General features: G+C 33.6%; 1 protein-coding gene across 1 annotated transcript; it reads left to right on the plus strand.

The window, feature by feature from the left end:
* The first annotated feature begins 918 nt into the window (after nucleotides 1–918).
* LOC130631033 (uncharacterized) lies at nucleotides 919–20,967 on the plus strand. The gene is made up of 22 exons (XM_057444368.1): nucleotides 919–1,208; nucleotides 1,302–2,036; nucleotides 2,866–4,106; nucleotides 4,221–4,598; nucleotides 5,479–5,989; nucleotides 6,115–6,398; nucleotides 7,316–7,951; nucleotides 8,175–8,403; nucleotides 8,862–8,968; nucleotides 9,365–9,431; nucleotides 10,345–10,836; nucleotides 11,202–11,379; nucleotides 11,858–11,993; nucleotides 12,307–12,423; nucleotides 12,671–12,736; nucleotides 13,412–13,594; nucleotides 14,137–14,734; nucleotides 14,934–15,121; nucleotides 15,423–15,624; nucleotides 16,150–16,301; nucleotides 16,708–16,965; nucleotides 17,676–20,967. Exons 2-22 carry the CDS (start codon nucleotides 1,331–1,333, stop codon nucleotides 20,325–20,327), a joined length of 9,381 nt encoding a protein of 3,126 aa, XP_057300351.1. The 5' UTR covers nucleotides 919–1,208; nucleotides 1,302–1,330; the 3' UTR covers nucleotides 20,328–20,967.
* The last annotated feature ends 814 nt before the right edge of the window (nucleotides 20,968–21,781 follow it).

The following is a 21,781-nucleotide window of genomic DNA, read 5'->3' on the forward strand; positions in this document are numbered from 1 at the left end:
AACATAAATCTTTTAAAAGGAACATTCTCTCACAAAAAATATAAGAAAACAATAGAAAAATTCTGGTTTTTAGACAAAAATGTATTTGTACTTTTCACCCCTACTATTAGTGCACAAAACGCTTTGTGTACAATTTCTATATAAAATTTTGCAAAAAAGCAAACTTTTTTCTTTGAATGCTGGTAGAAATTCTATGTGCAATTCCGTATACTTCGTCTCTGTGCAAGTAAAATTTTCAAAGTTGCCCAACCAGGCAAAAGACCACTGTTGTACTATTGTATATGTTAAATCTGATATTTTTATGCTGATGTTAGCATTTGTGTTCAAGTTGTGTAAAAATGAATTATTTGTAAGAGAATAGAACATTATTTCAAAAAATTATTTTTGGGCCCAGGCGTTACTTTTCTAAGAGTAGAGAAACTCTATGACTTTCAAGTCGCTGAGTTGGATGCTTAGCATCTATTTTTACATACTCAGTATTGACATCTGGAACCAGGCACACAAAAAATATGTAAAGCATACTATAGTGTTTTTTAAACACAATATGCTGCTTCTATACTTTTGTGGCAGTCTAAGTGCTAAGCAAAATATAAGTATGGATGAAAGGCCTAAATCATATATAGTTAAAAGAGTTGCCTGATTTACTCTGTTTGGAGCCTAGATCCTTAGCAGTTGGTTTGTTTATAAAAGAAATGTGTAATAAATAAAAGTACTTCAAAGCTTCATTTAATTACATGGCAGCGTGTTCAGCCTAGAAAAAATGTAAACAAAGAATTTTTTGAGTATTCAGAAAACTTCCACATTGCATATATAGACACTGTAAACACATAAATTTATAATTAGTCTTTGAGAAAGGTTTAAGTTAAAATTTCTATACATTATGTCTCGCTTACTTTTTAACATTTTAAAATGAAAGTAATCAAATCAGCTTTTTTATAAAGAAAAAATTCTTAGAATTCTTAACACAATAGTATCATTCCTGACTTTAGTAAGATAACTAGTGATAATTTTTTTTGCCTCGCTTGCTTTCTAGACATCATTCTGAAAGTAATTTGATCACCTGCTGTTACCATGAAATAAATTCTCAGAATTTTCTTAATATTTTATTACAACAATGTCTTTTACTATTTTCACAAGATAGCTAGTGTTACTTCAGTCATATGATTGAAGTAAACTTTTTGATGCAAAGAAACAACTTCATAAAATGAGTATGTTTATATCTAATATCCAGTAAAATATTTTTATTGTTTGCTAGTTTGTGTAATTAATTTTGTTCATTTCTATTGTTAACTTTTTTTTAGAGGTTAAGGATGCTTAATGTTTTTTCAACATGACGAAAGGAAGAAGGAAAGTAAAAGATAGAAACATAAAACATGATAATGCAAAAAGCACAGAAGAAAAAAACAAGGATAAAATTTCAGGCATTGAGCACAAAGAAATACCAAAACAAAATAAAACCAAAGCCATAGAAGAATTAAAAATATTTTCTAATACATTTTCACTTGAACCTAGCAATATTCAAGTAAGTTTTGGGGATTTTCCTGCATTACCTTCGTCCAGAACTGATGCAAACCGTGTAAATAATGTTACTTCTACTGGTGCTGCAGGCCTTGTAAAAAATGTTGCTTCTGGTGCTGCTACAAACAATGTAAATAATGTTGCGGTTAGAGCTTCTGCAAAACATACAAATACTGCTGTCTCAGATGCTATGACAGGCAAAGTAAATAATGGTACTTCTCATGCTGCTGCAGGTTATGTAGATACTGTTGCTTCTAGAGCTTCTGTGAACCATGCAAATACTTTTGTTTCAAGTGTCAGTTCAAGCCATAAAAATAATGTTGTTTCCAGTGCTGCCAGAGGCCATGTGAATGGTACCTCTCATGCTACTGCAGTTCATGTAAATACTGTTGCTTCTGGTGACAATGCTGACAGTGTAAACAATGTTGCCGACGCCCTAGAGGGATTAAGCATTGAACAGGGGAGTAATCTTTCACATAAGCATGAGAAAGTAAATTCTTCTGCTGAAAATGGAAGTGGTAAGAATGACACATTTATGTTATTTAATATTTAAGTGTTTTCAGGAATTCACAACTGCACATAATACCCCCCAGGTACTTGGTTTGTGCTTTTCACTACAAGAATACCAGAATTTTCTAAACAAATCTACGTCCTGTTTTTTTCAATTTTTTGCAAAAAAACTTTGTAAATACATGGCAAAATCACACCAAGTATTTCATGCAGGCTTTTGAATAAGTAAAACTTTTTATTAGTGAACTACTAAAAATGCAATTTTTATTAATTATGTATTAAATTAAATTGTTTGGAATTTTTAAAATCTTGGTCTGTGGTTTTTCTTAGAAATTTATTTTTACAACCTAATTATTACTGTAATTGTTTTCTTTTATTATGCGAAAACTTTAATGTAAGAAAGTTCTGCGTTTGCACCATTTTGCGTTATAATGAATGCTGATGAAGAAAAGGTATTTGACCTATACAAATTATCGTTTCTAAACTAGGTGTGTTGACCAAAATGTAGAGAATTGGCCAAAATTTTGGTCCCAGAATGTCCCTAACTCACACAGGAGATAAATAGATATTTCCATCTGTTTCCAAGTTATTTGCCTCAAACTTAGAAGTGCACTGCAGCGGCTTAACCAATAATAATCAAGTTACTGATGTCAGCCTAATGTGTTAAACGTCAAAAGATTGCTAATTTGTTGTTTATTACCAAATAAGACATAATAACATCCACTTTGCCTATAACAGGCCCACACAGAGTTGGTATTATCATTTAGGTGCATCATAATTCTCAAGTTGACCTTAAGTACAAATGGTTAAATGGTATGTTTCCTTTAACTTTTTTAGAGAATACTGATAATAACATGTCGTGTCCTGTGATAGAAAAAGATCTAATAGATTTGAAGCAGAAAGTGTTAGCTATTCTCACAAGCAGTGGTGGTAAACTGAGTATCAATGAAGTATGCAATCAATTCAAGGAGCTGTATGGGAAAAATATTAGAAAGTTTTATCGAAAACTTAAAGTTGGGAGAGTTTTAAATTTTTTTCAAAAAAACTTGACAGATGTTATTGACATTGATACCGAATCCAAGTCAAATATCACAATGGTATATGAGTACGGAAAAGGACCAACTAGTAAGCCATTTAATGAACAGTTGCAGAAAATGTCAAAAAAGGACTGTGAAAGACAACTCATAAGGTCTGTTGCACATATCCAGGGCAGTTCAAAACAAACAGCCATTGCCGTGGATGACGAAGAAGACAGTAGTGATGAAGAGGCATTACCCACCAAAAAAGGTCATTCTTGGAAAGTTCTTGCTCAAAGCGACGGCTTTGTTAAAGAAGATATTGTTCAAAAATTCAGTTTTTACCGTGACTTTCAGATGCTTCATGTAGCCTATGTAAAGTATCGCATTATTGTGATGTATAATTGTTATGGACAAAAGTCACTCAGGCTTCAATATTTCAATGTATTATTTAAGGAGATGTTCCGGGAAAGTTTTTTTAACAAAGGCATTCTCAAATATTTTATATCAGGGGATGGGGGATCTCCAGATATGATCAGAATGTTTTTAAACACATTTTGTTCAGATTTTTTAAAAGTTACAAGTGATCTTCATGTGGAATTAATTCTAAGTATTCCAGTGTTACATATAAAATATCACAGGCAGTTGATTTCAACAGTTGAGAAATTGGAAGGAGTGTGTGCTGCAAGTAGAAATTTAGACCCTACACCTGCAGAGATGATGCTACTTGGCTTTGCTGGGAATGGTGATATAGATGTAACACGTATACCTGATAGACGTTCTGGTCTTAGTACTATGGTAACAGAATTTCCTGATCCAAGGAATAGACACTTGCAGGGTCGCGAAAGACCAACTGTTGGTGAAATTAATGAACGTGTCAATCAAATCAGAAATAGGATTTGCAGAGAAGGGCGTTCTGTTAAAATTACAGAATTGTTGAAAGAATTATGCCAGTTCTATCAAGTGGGCTCCATACGGGAGTTGCGTCCTTTAGAAAGTCGAGATCTCAGAAAAGATATTGACATTCCAGCTATTTTTGAACTCATGCGATTACAAGGAAAGGTAATGTAATTTATTTCTGTTTAGAAATTTAATTCACCTTACTTAACCTTTGCATAATGATGCTAATTTTGTACTTGTATTTGGTTATGTCAGTACAGTTAATTGTTGGTTTAGGTCAATGCGTTTATTCAGGCGTTTGTTACATTTCGAAATATATGCACACTACATGAGCTTGAGGAAGAACTTTGTAAAATGGAGGGAAAGTCTACTTTTGAGGAATTCAAATTAGGTCCATTACAGCAACAGTTGCTTGTCTACGAAGTATTTCAGTTTCCACCAACAAAAGATACTATTCCACCAATCACAACATTTGAAGTCTTTCGTCTTCTCTGGAAATGTTTGGATGTCCATCGTTTAACCAATAGCAAGTCTGGAAAGGAAACTAACAAACTGACGTTACAACAGTTTATGGAGTTTTTCATTGAACAACATAATTTTGTTGATCCATTTGAAAGTGGTGTTAAAATCAGCAGCATAGCACTTGCTATACAAGTATGTAGATTTCTTTTGCAATACTTAATCGTTATAAAAGCATGTTCTTGACATTTTTGTGATTTATCATCTTTTATTGCTTGATTACAGTTGTAAAAATGAGAGCAGTGTGGTGTGGTGTAGAGCATGATACAATGATGCTGTCTGAGTTGTATAAGTAGGGAGAATAGGAAAAAATAGGGACCTGCTTGCAACAAAAGCCTTATACACTTTTCTATGAGCTATGTATTTGAATAACATTAGAGAACAAAAATAAAGTGAGAAATACCATTTTGGAAAAGCATTTTTTTCTCATTGAGTCATCCTGGTTATGGAAGCTCTTTTTTTAATAAAAACATTTAAACTTTCACATTCTTAGGCCGAAACAATTCACTTTTTAAAAATGAGTGGTATAAATATTATGTTGTATAAAAAAAACTTATTCGCATCATTTTTACTATTACTAGTTGGTTCACTCGTCTGTTTTATACTCCATTGCGTGTGTTACGGTTGGGGTACCACTTTGGGTGAAAGACAGACATACGGGTATTTTTATACAAGATAAAAGAGCCTTAATGACAACTAATATGTATGCCACTTTCTTTCTTATTTGTAGCCACCATAGTGAAATGATGTCTCACTGTTGTCCCATATAAGTGATTATGTGTATTGGAATATTGTTTTCAAGACCTAATTTTCCCTAAACAAATGATGATTTAATTAAACAATCATTAAAACTAAGACAAAGATTAAGCTATGTTATGTTTCTTTACAATCTCGCTTCGCTTTACTAAGCTTTAAAATTGATTTTCTTGCTTAGCTAGTTTATAAAAGCTATAAACCAATCAATAAGAGCAAGTGAAATATAAAATTTAAAAGGATTTTATGTGTTTTTGTGTAGGTGTGTAGGAAGGCTTGGTTTGGTGATTTGCATAATGTTCGTGAAATATCTAAAAAGTTTTCAAAGCAGTTGTGCGATGACTTGGATCAGCATTTGATGCATTCGGGGAAGAATATTGTTGGTAAAAATCCACATCGCATTCCTGGAGAGGGTGAATCACTTATACATAAAATCAAGGACTTACCACTGATTGATGCTTTCAATCAAATATACTCAATGCTCCAAAAATTAAAATATGAAGCTTGCAAAACTTTGCCTAGCACTGCAAACTTGATCAATTTTTCAGATATTACCATGAATGCATTAACTATCATTCAAAAGGACACCTTAATGAGCAAGGTTTTTCATGTGCTTTTATCAACAGCACCATTGAAAGTGTTGGAGAAAGATGATGTTGCTATTCTGAAATACCTAGGTTTTAAAGACGTAATCAAGGAAATGGTAAAAGAGGAAAAAGAGTTATCTGTAAAGGCTGGAAAAAATATTCAAAGACCTGCAGCATCGCCTAAATGTAGGTTTAAACTTTTATAATACAACTGTGAGTTAAGATTGTCAGCATTTTTATTCACCCCTTCTTTTTTATAAATCTAATTTGATGTTATACATTTTAAATATATCGGTAATTATTTTTTTTAGCTACTGTGCTGAACGTGACAAAGAAATGGTTGTCCAAAGCAACGGAATGGAGCATCAGTGCTTTATCTAACATTGAAATACAAATCGCAGCTGAAATCAATCAGAATTTTACAGCTTTCGATGATTTAGGTCATGGTCCATTTCTAAAGTTTATCTGCCAAGACAGAAAGTTGTCTAAGCTAGCTGAAGCAAATTTGAGTAGTTCATTGAGTGGTATCCAGCATGAAATTGGAAAACAAGAAATTGCTGACTTCACAAACCAATGTGAAGAAGCATATCAAATGGTATGTTTTTTTTAAATTTGTTATCTTTTTTTGCCAATAGTTTTGTATGTAATTTTGCATAACTGTTCTATTTGTAGCAGTTTCAAGGACATTTCTTCGAAATTAACTTGTGAATTTCTCTTAAAAACATAAATCCCCGAAAAGGGTTATACTTGGGCTAAACTTTTATGATAATCTGAAAGTCTAAAATTCAAGGAAAAGGTTATGAAAACTTTTGTGAGCGTTCTGTAGATTGTTACAGGTATGTTAGGAAATATAAAAAACCAAGTTAATGATAATACTCAAATCATTAAAGGAAGCACTTTTAAAATACTTAAGAGGAAGTTCCCTAACATTAAAATGGCAGTTACCTTGCCAAGTGACAACTTAAAAAAATGCTTTAGCAAGTAATGATTGAAACTACCAGCCTAAGTTATATGTGGCTTTACTAATGACATACAAAATACGTGAAAAAGGAGAAAAACCATTAACACATGGTTTATGTGCTTCAGCTAATCTGTATGAAATGCCAAACTTGGACTAGTAGCCCTCAATTTGTGATATACTTTCCTATCAATGTGATTTTAATGCAATAAAGATTTTAAAAGATCTCTACCATTTGGCTAGTTTTTTAACTAAGTGTATACTAGCATATGTAATATAAACCTGTCTTATTCCAAAAAATGATGTATTACTGATTATTGCCGTGGTTACGGCCAAAAGCTTTAATAAAATATAACTATTAGCGACTTAAATTTTCATATTTCTGACACTAAAAATGACACTAAAAAACCTATAAAAGTATATTAAAAAATACTGTTCAACTTTTTATCAGTTGCTAACTGGATAACATGCATCAATTCAGATAAAAAAGAAGTTTAGCTGTCTGAAAAATTTAAAATCTAAAAACTAAAAACTGTTTGTTTGTTTTGATTTAGGAACATGTCACTAAAGCTTTGTTATTGCAATTTAATTTACGAGAAGTTCAAAAACCATTGCAAAATATAATTACACAGTGCTTTGAGTCAAAACAAAGTGCATCATCAATCATAGCTTATGTTCAAGCATTGCTCTGCGGGTCTGAGTATCAATTAGATTGTTTGTCTGGTGATAACGCTGACCAAACATTTATTGATTATGCAACAAAGAGTATAAGATCAGCTCCATCTCTGGTAGATTTAAAAGTGTGGACAGGCTGGGAGAACATCTTTGCAGTTAAACTTGGCACTATTAAACAGTTCTTGAAAAAGTATTTCAGTGGTAAAGAAGTTGATTTTTCGTTACTGGAAACGAACAAGGATTGTATTGTAAAAGTGAGGAAGGACTGCTCAATCAATGAACTGTTAACTGCTATGAAAGAATTAGATGCCCAGATGACATCCACTTGTGTGGTATCGATGTTCATCTCGAACAAACACATCAGCAATGTACCAATGGCATTGCTTTCCAATCACTTTCAGAATGTCTTTTTGAAAATATCTGCCAATGCAAATAAAGCTGAAGATTTGTTAAAGTTTTGTTTAAATTGTTTTTGTCTTATCCCGTTCCCATTACTGTGCAGCATTATAGTCAAAGTAGGTGTTTTATTTATATATTAGTGTTATGATGTTCTCCCTTGTCGACATAACAATTTTTTGATTTGTATTTCCCAGTAAATCATAAATTGTTTTTAATCTCAAAAACAACATTTTATGGGGCCAAAGCCTGAACTTAGACGTTAAACTTGTGATGTTGCAACATTTGTAATAAACATTTGCTGTCAAGGTGCTATAACAATGTATAATAACTTTTTTATAGCTTTTCCTTGGTCCTTTAAACCAAATTCATGGTCAGTTAAATGTTCCAAAACTGCTGCTAGAAGCTACCCAAGGTTGCTTACAGAAAAGGCGTGTGTTGCACGCCATAGGAGTGCATATGTCAATTAATGAATGGATGGCAGACTATAAAAACATTTTGGATACACAAAAAGAATTACCACAGCAAGAAAAGGCTCCACGCATTGAACAATGTGATACTGTGTTGACAGGTAAACTGGTTTTTATATAATATCGTATTTAGTTAAATAAGCGTCTGCAAAATCTATCATTTAGTTTATAAGAGGGTAAGACTTTTTTGAACATGGATACTATTTTGACGTGATGTTTTTTTGTCCATTGTTGTGGTAGCTAGTACCACAGTAATGGACAAGATTCCTTTTTTTATCTTTTGGCTGCATAACGTAAATGTACATTCAGGCTCAGATAGAAATTATTTTTCTAAGCAAATATTAAGTATATTGCATAGCCTTGGTGAATCCTTACGGGTAGAAACTAAACATACTGTCTAAACTTAACTTTACTATTGTTGCTGTTCATTTGTTGTTTGTGTTGAGAAATATATCATAATTTTTTTAATTTCTTTTGCAATAAGCATAACGTAAGCATCTTTTAAGGCTGATTTAAATTTTCACTTGCTTAAAATAATATACTAAAATTATAATGCTAGATGTAAAAATGGAGGAAGATGAAACGTCAAAAATTCAGAATGAGCCGAATGTTGTCTCCGACCAGGATGATGGTAACAAAGAAGAACAGGGTAGCATTTTAAATCAGGTATTTAAATTGATACCTCTCGTATCAAATCTTTTATTTGTGTCTGCAGCATTTAATTTTCCATGTTGATTGATTATTAAAAAACTGCTTTTATTTCAACTAACTGTGATTTTCATGGGAAGAAATTTTCCTAGATTCACAATTCTGGCATTCGAAAGTTTGTGAAACTTAATCTCACAAATAAAATCGCAAGAATACAAATTTTAAGCGTGTTAAGGATAGTGATAAACAGGATAGGAATCAGAAGATATTATAGAAGACTGGTATGAATGGAAAAAGATAATTCTCTTTAATCATCTTATCATTTAAAATCACACTATTTACAATTTCTACACTTTTGGTTGGTACCATATATTTTTGACTTTAAAACCTTTTTGCTGACTTTTGTTAATTTAGTTGACACCCGATGTTGTTGTTGATGCTGTTGCTGTTGCTACGGGAAACATTATTGATGTGACAGGTGGTGAGTTTCATTAAGATTTGTTTGTCCACGTTGTAACTAGACATTTTTTTGACCTTGCAATAATAAGTCTATGCAAAATTGATTGACTTGAAAAATGCATTGTCTGTTTTTACCCAAATTATTTTTGTCTGTGAGGATTATCCCTATTATCATTAGCACGAAAAATAATAATTTCAGTAGTCTAGGTAGTGAGCGAGAAAAAAACAAAGGTTAACCGAAAATATTCAAATTTTAAAAATTAAGCTAATGGTTCAGGATATAATTAAACAAAAATATCAAAACGCAAAAAAGATATGCCATATTGTACTCTTTACAGTTTATCTAGTCCATATTGGATGTCTAAAATATTTTTACAGTAGCTCTCATCCATTATTTGACTTATTTTGATTTTATTATGTTACCATTAATGATGATAAGCAAGAGCATGGAGTGCATTCAAAACAAAACACAATGCAGTTAATCTTACTGCATTTACCTTTCCTGTTTCAACTTCTCTTATTTTTTATACATGTTTCTATCTTCCAAAACATAACATGAGCATGAATCAAAAAAAGGATGGAAAGATCAAATTGTTGCAAATTTTAACAACATTTCAACAAGAGAATTATGAATCTTCGTATCTTATACTCGAAAGATAAAACAATTCCTGATTTTCCATTAAACCTACTATCTGTTTAATATCACAGATAATTCTTGCATTTATTGTAGAAATATATTTTTGTATGTCCAATGCATGGCATAGCTTGATCAGTAAAATCGAAAATTAATCTCCCTGTAAAATTAAATTTCTGCATGCAATTCTTGAAAACGTCAATGAAAAAAAGTTGATTAGATCAAATCTCAGCTGCCTGTTCGTTCTTGAGTCTTTCCTTTGCCAAACCTTATTTTTTCTATTAACGTTATCTTTACTTAGACCAAGAAGAACCAACAGACACTAATGCTGACCTATTGGTTGACGCCATTCAGAAAGTTAAAGTTGACGAAGGCGCCAAAATAGAAACCAATGACGGCAACAAAAATAGAGCAATTGAAGATCTCTGCAAGGAGTTTATTGAGACAATTAGAAAGTATCAGTTCGGTGTTGGGATGCAGTTCGGGGAACAAGAACAAAAATTAATCGAGGTCCATCGTGAACGAGAAGGTCGATCTTTGCACCGTCTCTCTCAAGAACTATACACAAAAGATTCACATTTTGTGCTGGAATTAATTCAAAATGCTGATGATAATGAATATCCACAGCATTTTATGACCTCCGAAGCAGTTGAGAAACCTACGGTGGCTTTTATTGTAGAAAGTGATAAAATAACAATTTTAAACAATGAAGTTGGTTTCATGGAAAAAAATGTTAAAGCACTGTGTGATGTTGGGAAGAGTACAAAGGGAATACATCGAAAAGGTTATATAGGTAAACATCTTAATTTTTTCTCTGTTTTTAAACTTGGGTTAGGATGGTGATGGGATGGTAAATGGACCTCTGTTTTTTAATAAAGTGACCTCCATTCCAATAAAGTGACCTCCTTCCAAACAAAAAGACCTCCATTTAAACAAAAAGACCTCCATCCAAACAAAAAGACCTCCATCCAAACAAAGTATATTCAAACAAAGCGACCTTTGTTCAAACAAAGAGACCTACATTCAAACAAAGTGATCTTATAGTTAACATTTCCACGGATATGTTTAAACCTTGTTCTCATTGCACACGAAAAAATCCCAAGTTTTTTTAAATTTAAGTAAGGTTAGGGAATACTTAATATGTTTGATGTTTCACAGGTCAAAAGGGTATTGGATTTAAATCAGTTTTCCGAGTGACAGACAGCCCAGAGATTCATTCTAACGGATATCATATTAAATTTGATGCACGCACTGGACCAAATGGTTACATACTTCCGCAATGGGTGGATGAATGGCAGGACATAGATTATCAGCCAAATGAAGCAGCTGTACCATAGTAAGGAAATCCAATTTTTTAGTAAAACACAGCCAAATGCTATGACACGAATTTTCGCATATTATGCCATTCCCGAAATTTTAGAACTCATCGAATTCAAATATTTCGCTGGGATTTATTTTAATGCAGACATTTTTTTCCTTATCTAAGAAAATAAAAACATGCTGAACTGGGGAGCATAACACGCTTTTAAAGAGGATGGTTTATAACTGGGAATTATTAAAATTTTAACATTTAGTTCGCTATGTTTTTTCTGTCAAATTATTATGCGTTTAGCCGGGTTTTTTTCGTTTTTAATTTCGCAAATAAGATGTGAAAAATTCTGCTTGCATAAATATATATAATTAAGTACTGTATTGTCGCTGAGTTTTATTACAAAAGCATGTTTAAAAAATAAAAAAACAATTTCTTTACCCTACATAAATTAATATATGCATTATTTATTTTTTTACTTAACTTTATCTTTTTGTGTTTTCAGTTCTTGGACAACAAAGATTATTCTGCCACTGAAAAAAGAAATGCAACGCACAAAACTAACGTCACGATTCCACGACATCCACCCGTCACTACTCATGTTCTTAAACAGACTACAAACAATAATTATTGACGATAAGGTAAATTTTCTTTTGTCTTTTAGAAACAGTGTTTATTTGAGTTACGAAAGTCGTACAAGTACACCAACCGCCCAACTAGACAACCACCTAAGATCCTATACTCATGCTGAGCACTAAGCAAAAAGAATAGATTCACATTTTATAATCTCTGGCATGACTTGGCAAAGGTTTGAATCCAAGACCTTCCGAACTGGAAGCGAACGCTCTACCATAAGGCTACCAGTCGGTGCCTATTGTTAGTTGCTTTTTACTGTTCATATCTGTCAGCTAATTCAACATCAGTTTCTTTATATATTTCTTTTGACTCTTTTAGGTATCAGCTAGTGTTAAGATAATGTCTAAACAACAAGTGGATGAGAATTTAATTCAACTTTCACAAAATGAGCACACCACAACATGGTTCGTAAGAAATGAGGAAATACCTATTGATGTAAGTTGTAATTAAAAGGAAAAATAAATATATATAATTGAATGAATGATTGAATAAAGAATGAATGGATAATAAGGAAATCACAGCACTTGTTATGAATAATTTTATTTTGATTGGTAAAAAAAAGAGAAACTGCTATAGACGTGTATAACAAGTCAAAAATATCTTCATCGTACGTAGCGTAAAAAATATGCTTACCTATTATTGACAAATGGGACTTAAAAGGACCTCTCTTCTTTCTTTTTAGGTACGAGAAGATGTGAAAACGACAGATATTTCTGTTGCATTCCCTTTGTCTCAGGTTGAACATAAGGTGCGTAGTACCGTAATCAACGATTTTCGTTTTGTCTTTTGCTTCTACCAGGACTACCGGGACTGCAATTTTTTATTCCTACTTTTTTAAAAACCTCTCTCTCTCTTGTAATCGAGTCACTATGAATATAGTTTCCACTATTTTTTCATCAGGCACGCAAGCTGGTACTGGAATTGTTGCTTTAGATTTATAGTTGAAATTTTGGGTTATCAAAATCATTATCGAAGTCAATTTGTTCACACTCTCTATATTATAAAAGATTCATCCTCTCTCAATAGAACTCAAACTCTTCTTCCTCAGCCCCCTAAAAAATTGCGAAGAATTTTTTAGTAGAATTGAAAAAAAATGTTTTAATAAAATTTTTCACAAACATTAGAATAAAACTCAATTTGAATGAAAAACTATCCCATCTTTCACCTATTTTTGACCAATCTCCGAATTAACACCTTTCGATAAAAATTCGATTTATTAACCCTTTCCCGAACTTTTGATTTAAAAGAAAATTATCAACTCCCCTTCTCAATCCCTCTGTTAGTTTACCAAGGGAAAGTTTATGACAATTACATTTTTGTTACCTCCGTATGTCTATAAAGGTCTTGATTATTTTAATTCATCATTCATTTTACTGTATTTTAGTTAGCTTATTATCTACCTCTTATTCTTTATAAATCGTAGATGTTACCAGTTCAACCTGTCTTTGCCTTTCTACCACTTCGAAGTTATGGTTTTAAATTTATCATGCAAGCTGATTTTGAAGTTCCATCATCAAGAGAGGATATTGATAAAGACAGTCCATGGAATCAATACATCCTACAGCATCTTCCTACTCTGGTCGTGAATACGTTTCATTCTTTCAAGGTATGTACCGAAACACTGAATTAAGTGTTGTTGAGAAATGATTCGACCGTGTCTCTAAGTATCGTAAGTTGATTGATTTTTCTGCGGAGTGTCATTTTCGCGCATTTTATCCTTATTTGTGAAGATTTGTCTCTGCGAACATTTCCGGAACAGTCAATTCGCGAAAATAAATCTTCGCAGATTTACTAGACATAACTGATTCGCAAAAATTAATCTTCAGAAAATGTTTTATTTGAATCCCGCAAAAATTAATCAACTCAAGAATTAGATGTGGTGTTTAGCCTCCCTCCTGCATTTAAAAACACGAAATAGTTTTTAAACTTGTTTACATAAAATATTAGAACAATATCATGTATGTTATAGCAATATTTTTTTAAACCATATTCTTTTTTTGGCATAGTGATTTATGCATGTCTACACTATTCGTTTGTTCGTTCGTTCGTTCGTTCGTTCGTTCGTTCGTTCGTTCGTTCGTTCGTTCGTTCGTTCGTTCGTTCGTTTACTTTTCAATCCGAACTAAAAAATATTTTGTTTTATTTTAGAACCACGCTCACTTTACTGACTTCGATGGTGTAATCGAATATTTCAAATTCATGGATTTGGAGGATCACGTGTTCGGTATCTTTAAACAGGTAGCCAGACAAATCATCAGGTTACTACAGAGAGAAGCATGTCTTCCTGTGCAGGGTACACACACTCAAGTAGACAAGTGGTCTTTACCAAGTTCTGTCATCACATCAAAACAAAATTACGATGTCATTTCATCTGATATGTTACATGACCAACTTGGTTTGTATTATATTCGTAAGGAAATTCAATCCAAAATTGGCGAGTCTGTGTTGCATTCGCTCGGTGTTACCAAGTTGTCTCTTAACCAGCTGGTGGACATCGCGAAAGCATCTGTGAGAAGGTTTAACGATATGCATAAAGATGAATCTAGTGTGTTAGCGATGAATGGATGGATAGGGAAATGGTTGTTTGCTGTACAATCAATGATGCAAGATAGCTGTGATTACAGCGAAAACACTCTCAACACATTGAAGTCTCTGCAAATATTCGGACTGGCCGACGGTCGTATGGTCTCATTGAAAGACGAAACTGTATTCTTTCCTGTTGAAAGTAGCGCCAAAGGGAGAAAAGGTAAGATAAACACGTACATAGCAAACATTTTTTTCTGGCTTGTGTACACCTGCTTAGCATTGGAATGTACCTTTCTTTATTCTTAGTGTCTTGGTTGCCCATAGCAAGGGAGACAGAATGCTAATTAACTCTATAAAAAAAGGTTAAGTTACCGTCTTAAACGAGGATTTTACTTTCAGTTTTTTGTTGCTCTTTTTAGGGAATAAAACGCTTCAATTGATTGAGAATCATTTATGTTTTCTTTCGCGCGAAATCACATCCAACATGGATCAAGTAGAGCAGCTACAAGTGATGAGACTTTTAAAGGATCTGGGCGTGAAAACAATGACCCCGTCTGATCTGATACATAACTTTATCATACCTCTCTTTAAAACAGGGAACTGGAAGGTAGGTTGAACACCTTTCACGCTAGTTTTTCTTTCTTATTGTGAAGATATATACATATTTTGTCAAAAACGTAAGGAAGGCGCGAAAGTTCGAATAGAGTAAATCGTGCTGAGTAAGCATACTTATTACACCCTTGATTATTTTGAAATTTGGGATTGCGTTATTTTATAGACCAAAACCGAAAAAAGTTACCAGGTTATAAATTCATAAAGAAAACGGAGAATTAAAATCAACCATGACAAATCAACATTTTTAGAGTGAAAAGAAGTTTAGTTGGTGATGTATCACGTTTTGTTTTTAGGGAAAAAAAGATGACCTGGTCTTAGCTTGCGTGGTCTATTTACGCCAACAGTTTGTGTTAGATCCAGACCTCTTTGACATCAGTGAAATCAAAGAAGACATTGTTTTGATGACAAACAAAGGTTTCAAACAACCTGCCACTGATATTATTTATCTTACACCTGAGTATGGTAACCTTATAAACTTAAAGAAAGTGCTCAATGGTGAGTAAGCCGGAGTTTTTTTGTTTTCTCGATTATTTTGTAAACAAATATTTTGAATCTAAATCCACACATTGGGATTTTTTAACTTCCACCCACTCCGGAACGAATCGATTCGGATGCGGCAATTTATGATTTTTGAAATTTGATTGGTTGATAAATTTCCCGTGCTGTCGTAAAATGAAAGTTAAAAGCATTTGTCAATTGCGCATGCACAAGCAAATCGCCCCGGCAATTTAATCGCAGCGGCGCAAAATACTGCTCTTTAAAAAATTACCTTTACGCATTCGAATTAACCGCTTGCAAAAATTTTCTTTTTGCGTCAACGATCTCAGAACATTAGTAATGTTGCACAAAAATATTTGTAATAACGCTTTTTTTATCCCCTGTTACTTTCACATCTCCAATTCAACGTAGAAGCAATACATTCTTTTAAACCCCGTTAAATGACTATGACATTTACTCTTCTTTCAGGGTGTTTTTCATCGGATTAGTTTCTTAATATAATTTGTATATTATTTCTTTAAGCTTGCAATTGGACGCTGATTTCGAAGGAATATTTATCATACAATGCTTCAACTCTTGAGTGGAAATCGTGGCGTGACTTTTTACTCGCTCTTGGCCTTCAGTCGTTCTGTGATATACGCAAACATAAAATAGAATTGCATAGGACAGATTTGGTAAGATTTTTTTATCATTTTTATTGTTTTAATCCTGTTTGTACTTTGTTTATACTTTATAGGTGAAAACTTTCGCGAAACAAAAAATTGTTGATTTTGGATTTTTTGCGAGATTTATTATTTCACGCTTTTTCAAGAAAATATGTGCAAATGCAAGTCAAGTTTTTCGAAAGACTTTTTTACCTTTTAATGTAGTAAGAGAGTTTTGCGGTAACAAATTCAGCCATGTAGGGTTGCAGATAGAATAAGTGCCCTTATAATGCGTTTTTTTTGTTGTTAGTTTTGTTCCAGTTAGGGAAAAATCGAAGGAAAAGAAAAATGGCTGACCATCGTTTGTAACGAGCCTCCGTTGTTATAAAATACTTACCCATCTACTGAGGTTTCAATATGATATAACATTTTTAAGGTTGGAACCGTTTGGGAGAAGTATTATGAAACCTGGGAACGAACAGAGGATGATACATACGTCATATACGATTTAGTGTGTCCTGAATTTGACGAGCTGTTGAAATCTGGCAATGAAGAACAGATTAATACATTTGCTACAACACTGGACAAGAGATGGAAAGATTTTCAAAAGTATGATCTGACGAAACCCAAATGTGTTGTTAAGAACACAAAGGGAGAAACGATCGCACAGACATTTTCTTCCATCTTTCTGAAGGTAAACGGTGTGATGTTTGAAAACTCTTGATGAAATGTAGTGTTTGACATGAAACCTGAAACCAATACATCTCATTAGAAAAAATCAGAAAAAAAGTAAAAATATTAATCATTTGAACATTTGTTTAGTATATAAAATATAAAATATATGCAAAAAAATTTTACAAATTGTCTAACCTTGTATCCTCTTTTTGTGGTATTTTCTGTTCTTAATACGCTAAAATGGTAAAATAAAAGTCGGTGTTAAGAGTCGGTGGTTAATCGGTAAAAATGTTTGGTCGATAGAAAATGTTAAGTCCCTAAACCAAAATTAGGTCCTTTTTACCGACTTCTTAACCATATGTTATGCAAACAATTAACAGAATTTATCAGAACAGCCGTGAGAAGCAACTTAAACTTCTATAACCATAAAAATCAAGGTTTTCACACCTCCTTAAACTACTAAAATCTTTTCAATTTAAAAGTCTCGTCAGAATTCTTCGAAACTCCTCTGAAGGTAAATTTTTACACAAACTTCTAAGTCTCCTCAATTTTAATTTTAGTCACTATTTTTTATTTTCAAAATACATAGCAACGTTTATAAACACAACAATAATTTGTTCTTTACTCGTGACATTTAACTTATCTCTCTAATCTTTTCAATTTTTTTGTTGGCTACTATCATCCTACCAAAAAAAGTTGAAAATTCTCATTAATACATTTTCTTTTCAGATGAGGACGTCTCAGTGGATATGTTCTTCGGAGTCTGGTTTGAAACTACATATTCCTCGCGAACTATATAAAGCTACTGACAAGATTGTTGTATTACTGGCCAACAAGGTGCGCTATATTTCAACCCATTTTCGCGATGAAGATTTCATATACACACTGGGTGTGAAAAGAAAGATCGAATTTGAAGATGTGGTTATAGAATTCAACAAATGGAAAGAAGAAAGTCTGTTTACCACAACTTACGTTCACACACAGAATATATACAAATATTTTCAAGATCATGTACTCGATAAACCTGATGTATTCAAGCAGTTGCTAGATGAACCCTTCTTTTTCCTGCTCTCTAGTCATTGTTCTCAGCAACTTACTGATGCCTCTGTAGCAGAAGGCAAATTTCTTCTCAAGAAAGATGTTTGCTGGGAGGATCCATCAGGTATTCTTGTCCGTGGTGGAGACAGTGCGCTTCACAAGAGAGTCTTAAAAGGTTATTATCGTGAAGACGTGAAAAATTTTTTTGTTATTACTCTTGGGGTTGACTTGTATCCGAGTACGAGGGAATACCTAAGCATTGTCAGTAGTATCTCTCACAAAACCACTCTACCTGACAAAACTGCGTGCCAAAAGATATTCACCTTATTTTCCGTCCTTGGACAAAAATCTATATTGGGTGATTGGGCAGCAAAAGAATTAAAAGACTGGAGCTTACGGAATGCTATACACGAGAGGTACTCATTATACAGTGATTTAAAAGACTACGTAAACCCTGCTGTTATCCAGCAATGTTCTACAATATTCGAGGAAAAAATATTTCCAACCTTATCCAACAAATTTGTGTCATTGTCGGAACGCCCGCTTGTCGTGTTTAATGAAAACTTAACGCGTGTATATAGAAAATGCGAAGAATTACCCCTGATACTGTTTAACGATGTTGTTTCGATTTTACGAAAATCCCTGCAAAGCTCACGACATTCAAAGCGACATGAAGAAAGAGAAATAGAGAGGAAAATGATCAAGATATTGTGTTTCTTTAAAGCTTGCTCCCTGGCCACGTTATTTGATGTCGCGCTTGAGCCAGAGGTGATCACTGTTGGAATGAAACGTGGATGTAAGAAATGGGAACAAATACTACACGACATTGTTCCGTTTGTCCAGAGATTTTTAGCTAGCAAACACCCGCAACTATATGAGGAGCTTCAACACAAGAATTTTGCCAACTATCTAGAAAACTCAAAGTTTTTTGAGGTGAATAGTCTTGAGGTGATTTATCGTTTAAAGGATCGAAGAAACGTCAACATAAAAGTGCTGAAGGCAAGCAAGGTTGAAAAGTCCAGCGAAGAACGTGCCATCATATACGTCACGGAGAAGCACGTCAAGGACAAGGGAAAGTACGATACAATACTAACAGAGTTGACGGAATTATTTGTCGGAAACTCAGAAGAGTTGAAAGAAAATTTACTAGAATTCGTTTTGTTTTTGAATTCAGTCACCAACAAAGAAAGGCATTTGGAAAGAAAGAAGATTGCTCAGTTAGCTGAAAACGATGTGTTGTGGAAATATCCAGAACCTGAACGAGAACCTCCACCGCCGCCGCCGCCAAAACCAACCCCAGCGGTTATTGTGGAACCTAAATCAAAGAGCGAAGGAGAGCAAAGACTAACGTGTTGGCCACCAAGAAAACCTGGTGGTAGTGGTATAAAGACAAAACCAGATTCAGTGAAAAACGAAGAGGCGGAGATACTTGAGAAATGGCAGCCACCTGCAGCTCCAGAAAGCGAGACGTCACAAAAAATGGTAGCGCCGAACAGTGAACAGCATACTCCCGTCCGTCAACAGGTATCTAATACAGCTGAACCAGTACCTGAAATATTTGCACCACAAAACCTAGATCCTTCGTCTTCGCCACATGTTGCCTCTTCGAGTGGCGCAAGTAACGAGGAAGGGAAAAGAACTTCTGATGGTTTAAAAAGAAAACGAAACGAAAGCGAAAACTCTAATCGTGAATTTTCCGATAACGCCGAGATCAAACCGACTAACAAGAAACCATTTTCTCAACTTCACCAGAACGAACAGGGACAAGCCAATGACAATAATGACGCAAGGTGGACAAACCGGGGTAGAAGTTTCAGTGGAAACTTTAGATTTGACCCTTCACTTATACCACGTCTTGAGTTACTTCAACAATATGAGGATTTGCCGTTTTCGCTTGAAGTAGAAGAAGGAGAGATTAGTCCTTTTTCAAAAATGGAAGGAAAAGAATTAGACTTGAATAATCCAATCGGAAAAATTGGAGAACATTGTGTTTATCTTCAGCTTCGTCAGCATTATGAAAAGGAAATCGATGCCGGCAATGTATCCATCACTTGGCTTAACTCGGAATCCGAGACCGGAGAACCATATGATTTAAAAATTACGTACGCCGAACATCTGGACTATCAGCCTATTTACGTTGAAGTAAAAACGACATATCTTGATGAAAAGAAGGAATTCGAAATCTCCTCACAGCAGTTGAAATTTGCATTTGACCAGGGACCGTGTTTTCACCTGTATCGTGTGTCTGGTCTATCTAAAGAACGCGATGTAAAAATAAGACGCCTTGTAAACTTAGCAGCATACATGGACAACAAATCCGTTAAACTTTTCATGGTGCTTTAAAAGCATGTCCTTTAAACGATTTTTTTTTCACGCTATTTCTCCAGTCTTAAATGATTCGATATATTAAAAGAGCTCCTGTCAAATGAAGAATTTGTGTCAGGGAAAATGTTTTGATTCTTTTATTTCTATTTCTTGATTTTGTTAAAGAAATATTATTTTGAGGTTTGTAACTTTGATTTTTATGTCAGTATTTTAAACTAAAGAGTTTTTGTTTTTTTTAAAGGAGGCCAGTGCACAAGAATATTTTAGTTCAATAAACGAGTTAAAAAAACAGACCAGATTGGATGGGACCTTTTATCTAACCGCCTTGTCGAGGAAACAAAAACGTCGCAGAAAATAACATTGTTTTGTTTTTTAAAAATATAAAAGCCCTGAGGAAATATAGCTTCCCTACTTTCCTTCTCTTACCAGAGCTGTTTTATATAAACCTCAAGGTTATCTCAAAGAGCTCTGGGAACAAGGATGCCTACTTTTATCAGTTTTTAGTTTTTACATCATCATTTTTATATAGAGAGAGTTTAATTTACACAATATAACAGTAATTATTTTTGGTAGCATTTTTTCCTTTGTTAATAGTAATGTTTTTGTGTTACCATATCGTGTATTTTCTTTGTCTTGATTATCCAAACCATATCGTGTATTTTTATTTTTCTTAATTATCCAACTATGGATGTTTACAAGGCTTGAAAGTGGAGAACTATCTAACCCGTTGCAAACTAATTTGGCTGCTATGTTGATGTAATGCTCATGCAGGAATAGACTTATGTCGAAAATAAATAGGAAACTTCTCCTAAACCAAACCAACTCGACTAACATCTTTATTTGTCTCCATTATGGAACAAAAGGGGCCTGTCGGAAATTATGGGCGTAGGAGAACCATGGAATGATAACAAAAGGGGACTAACCATAAGAATGTCCTTTTTCCAACTTTTTTATCGTTATATGTGACGGAGCCGCAGAATTGAGTCAAAGATTTATTTGTTTCCTGCCGTGGTGATCTATTGATTGTCAAAATTAAATTTTGTGTGTTTACAGTTACTACAAAAAATGAAGCTTTATTTAAGAACAAGCCACACGCAATTATCTTCACCTCGTCAGCATTGGTGCGACTTCTAACGCGCTTTCCTGTTTTTTAAACAACAACATCTTCCTGAAACTGACGCGTAATTGTTGCTATGAAAATAAATTTTTACTTAAGAACAAGCCACTTACAATTCTTTACTCACATTGTCAGCATTGGTGCAGCATATGCAATGAACGATCCGAATTTTTAACCACAAGTTTTATAATTTTTAGTTATTCGTTCAGCCAAATGCTGTTTCTGTTCTTACTTTTCTACCCTAACTGCTTGTCTGTTTCCAGGAAGACAATTTCGCCTTAAAAATTCTTTCATATATACTATGCAGTCGTAAGTTTTAATAAATGAAAATAGTGAACGGTTTATAACCGCACCC

This window comes from Hydractinia symbiolongicarpus, chromosome 1 (genome assembly GCF_029227915.1).
Source record: "Hydractinia symbiolongicarpus strain clone_291-10 chromosome 1, HSymV2.1, whole genome shotgun sequence".
Lineage (NCBI taxonomy): Eukaryota > Metazoa > Cnidaria > Hydrozoa > Anthoathecata > Hydractiniidae > Hydractinia > Hydractinia symbiolongicarpus.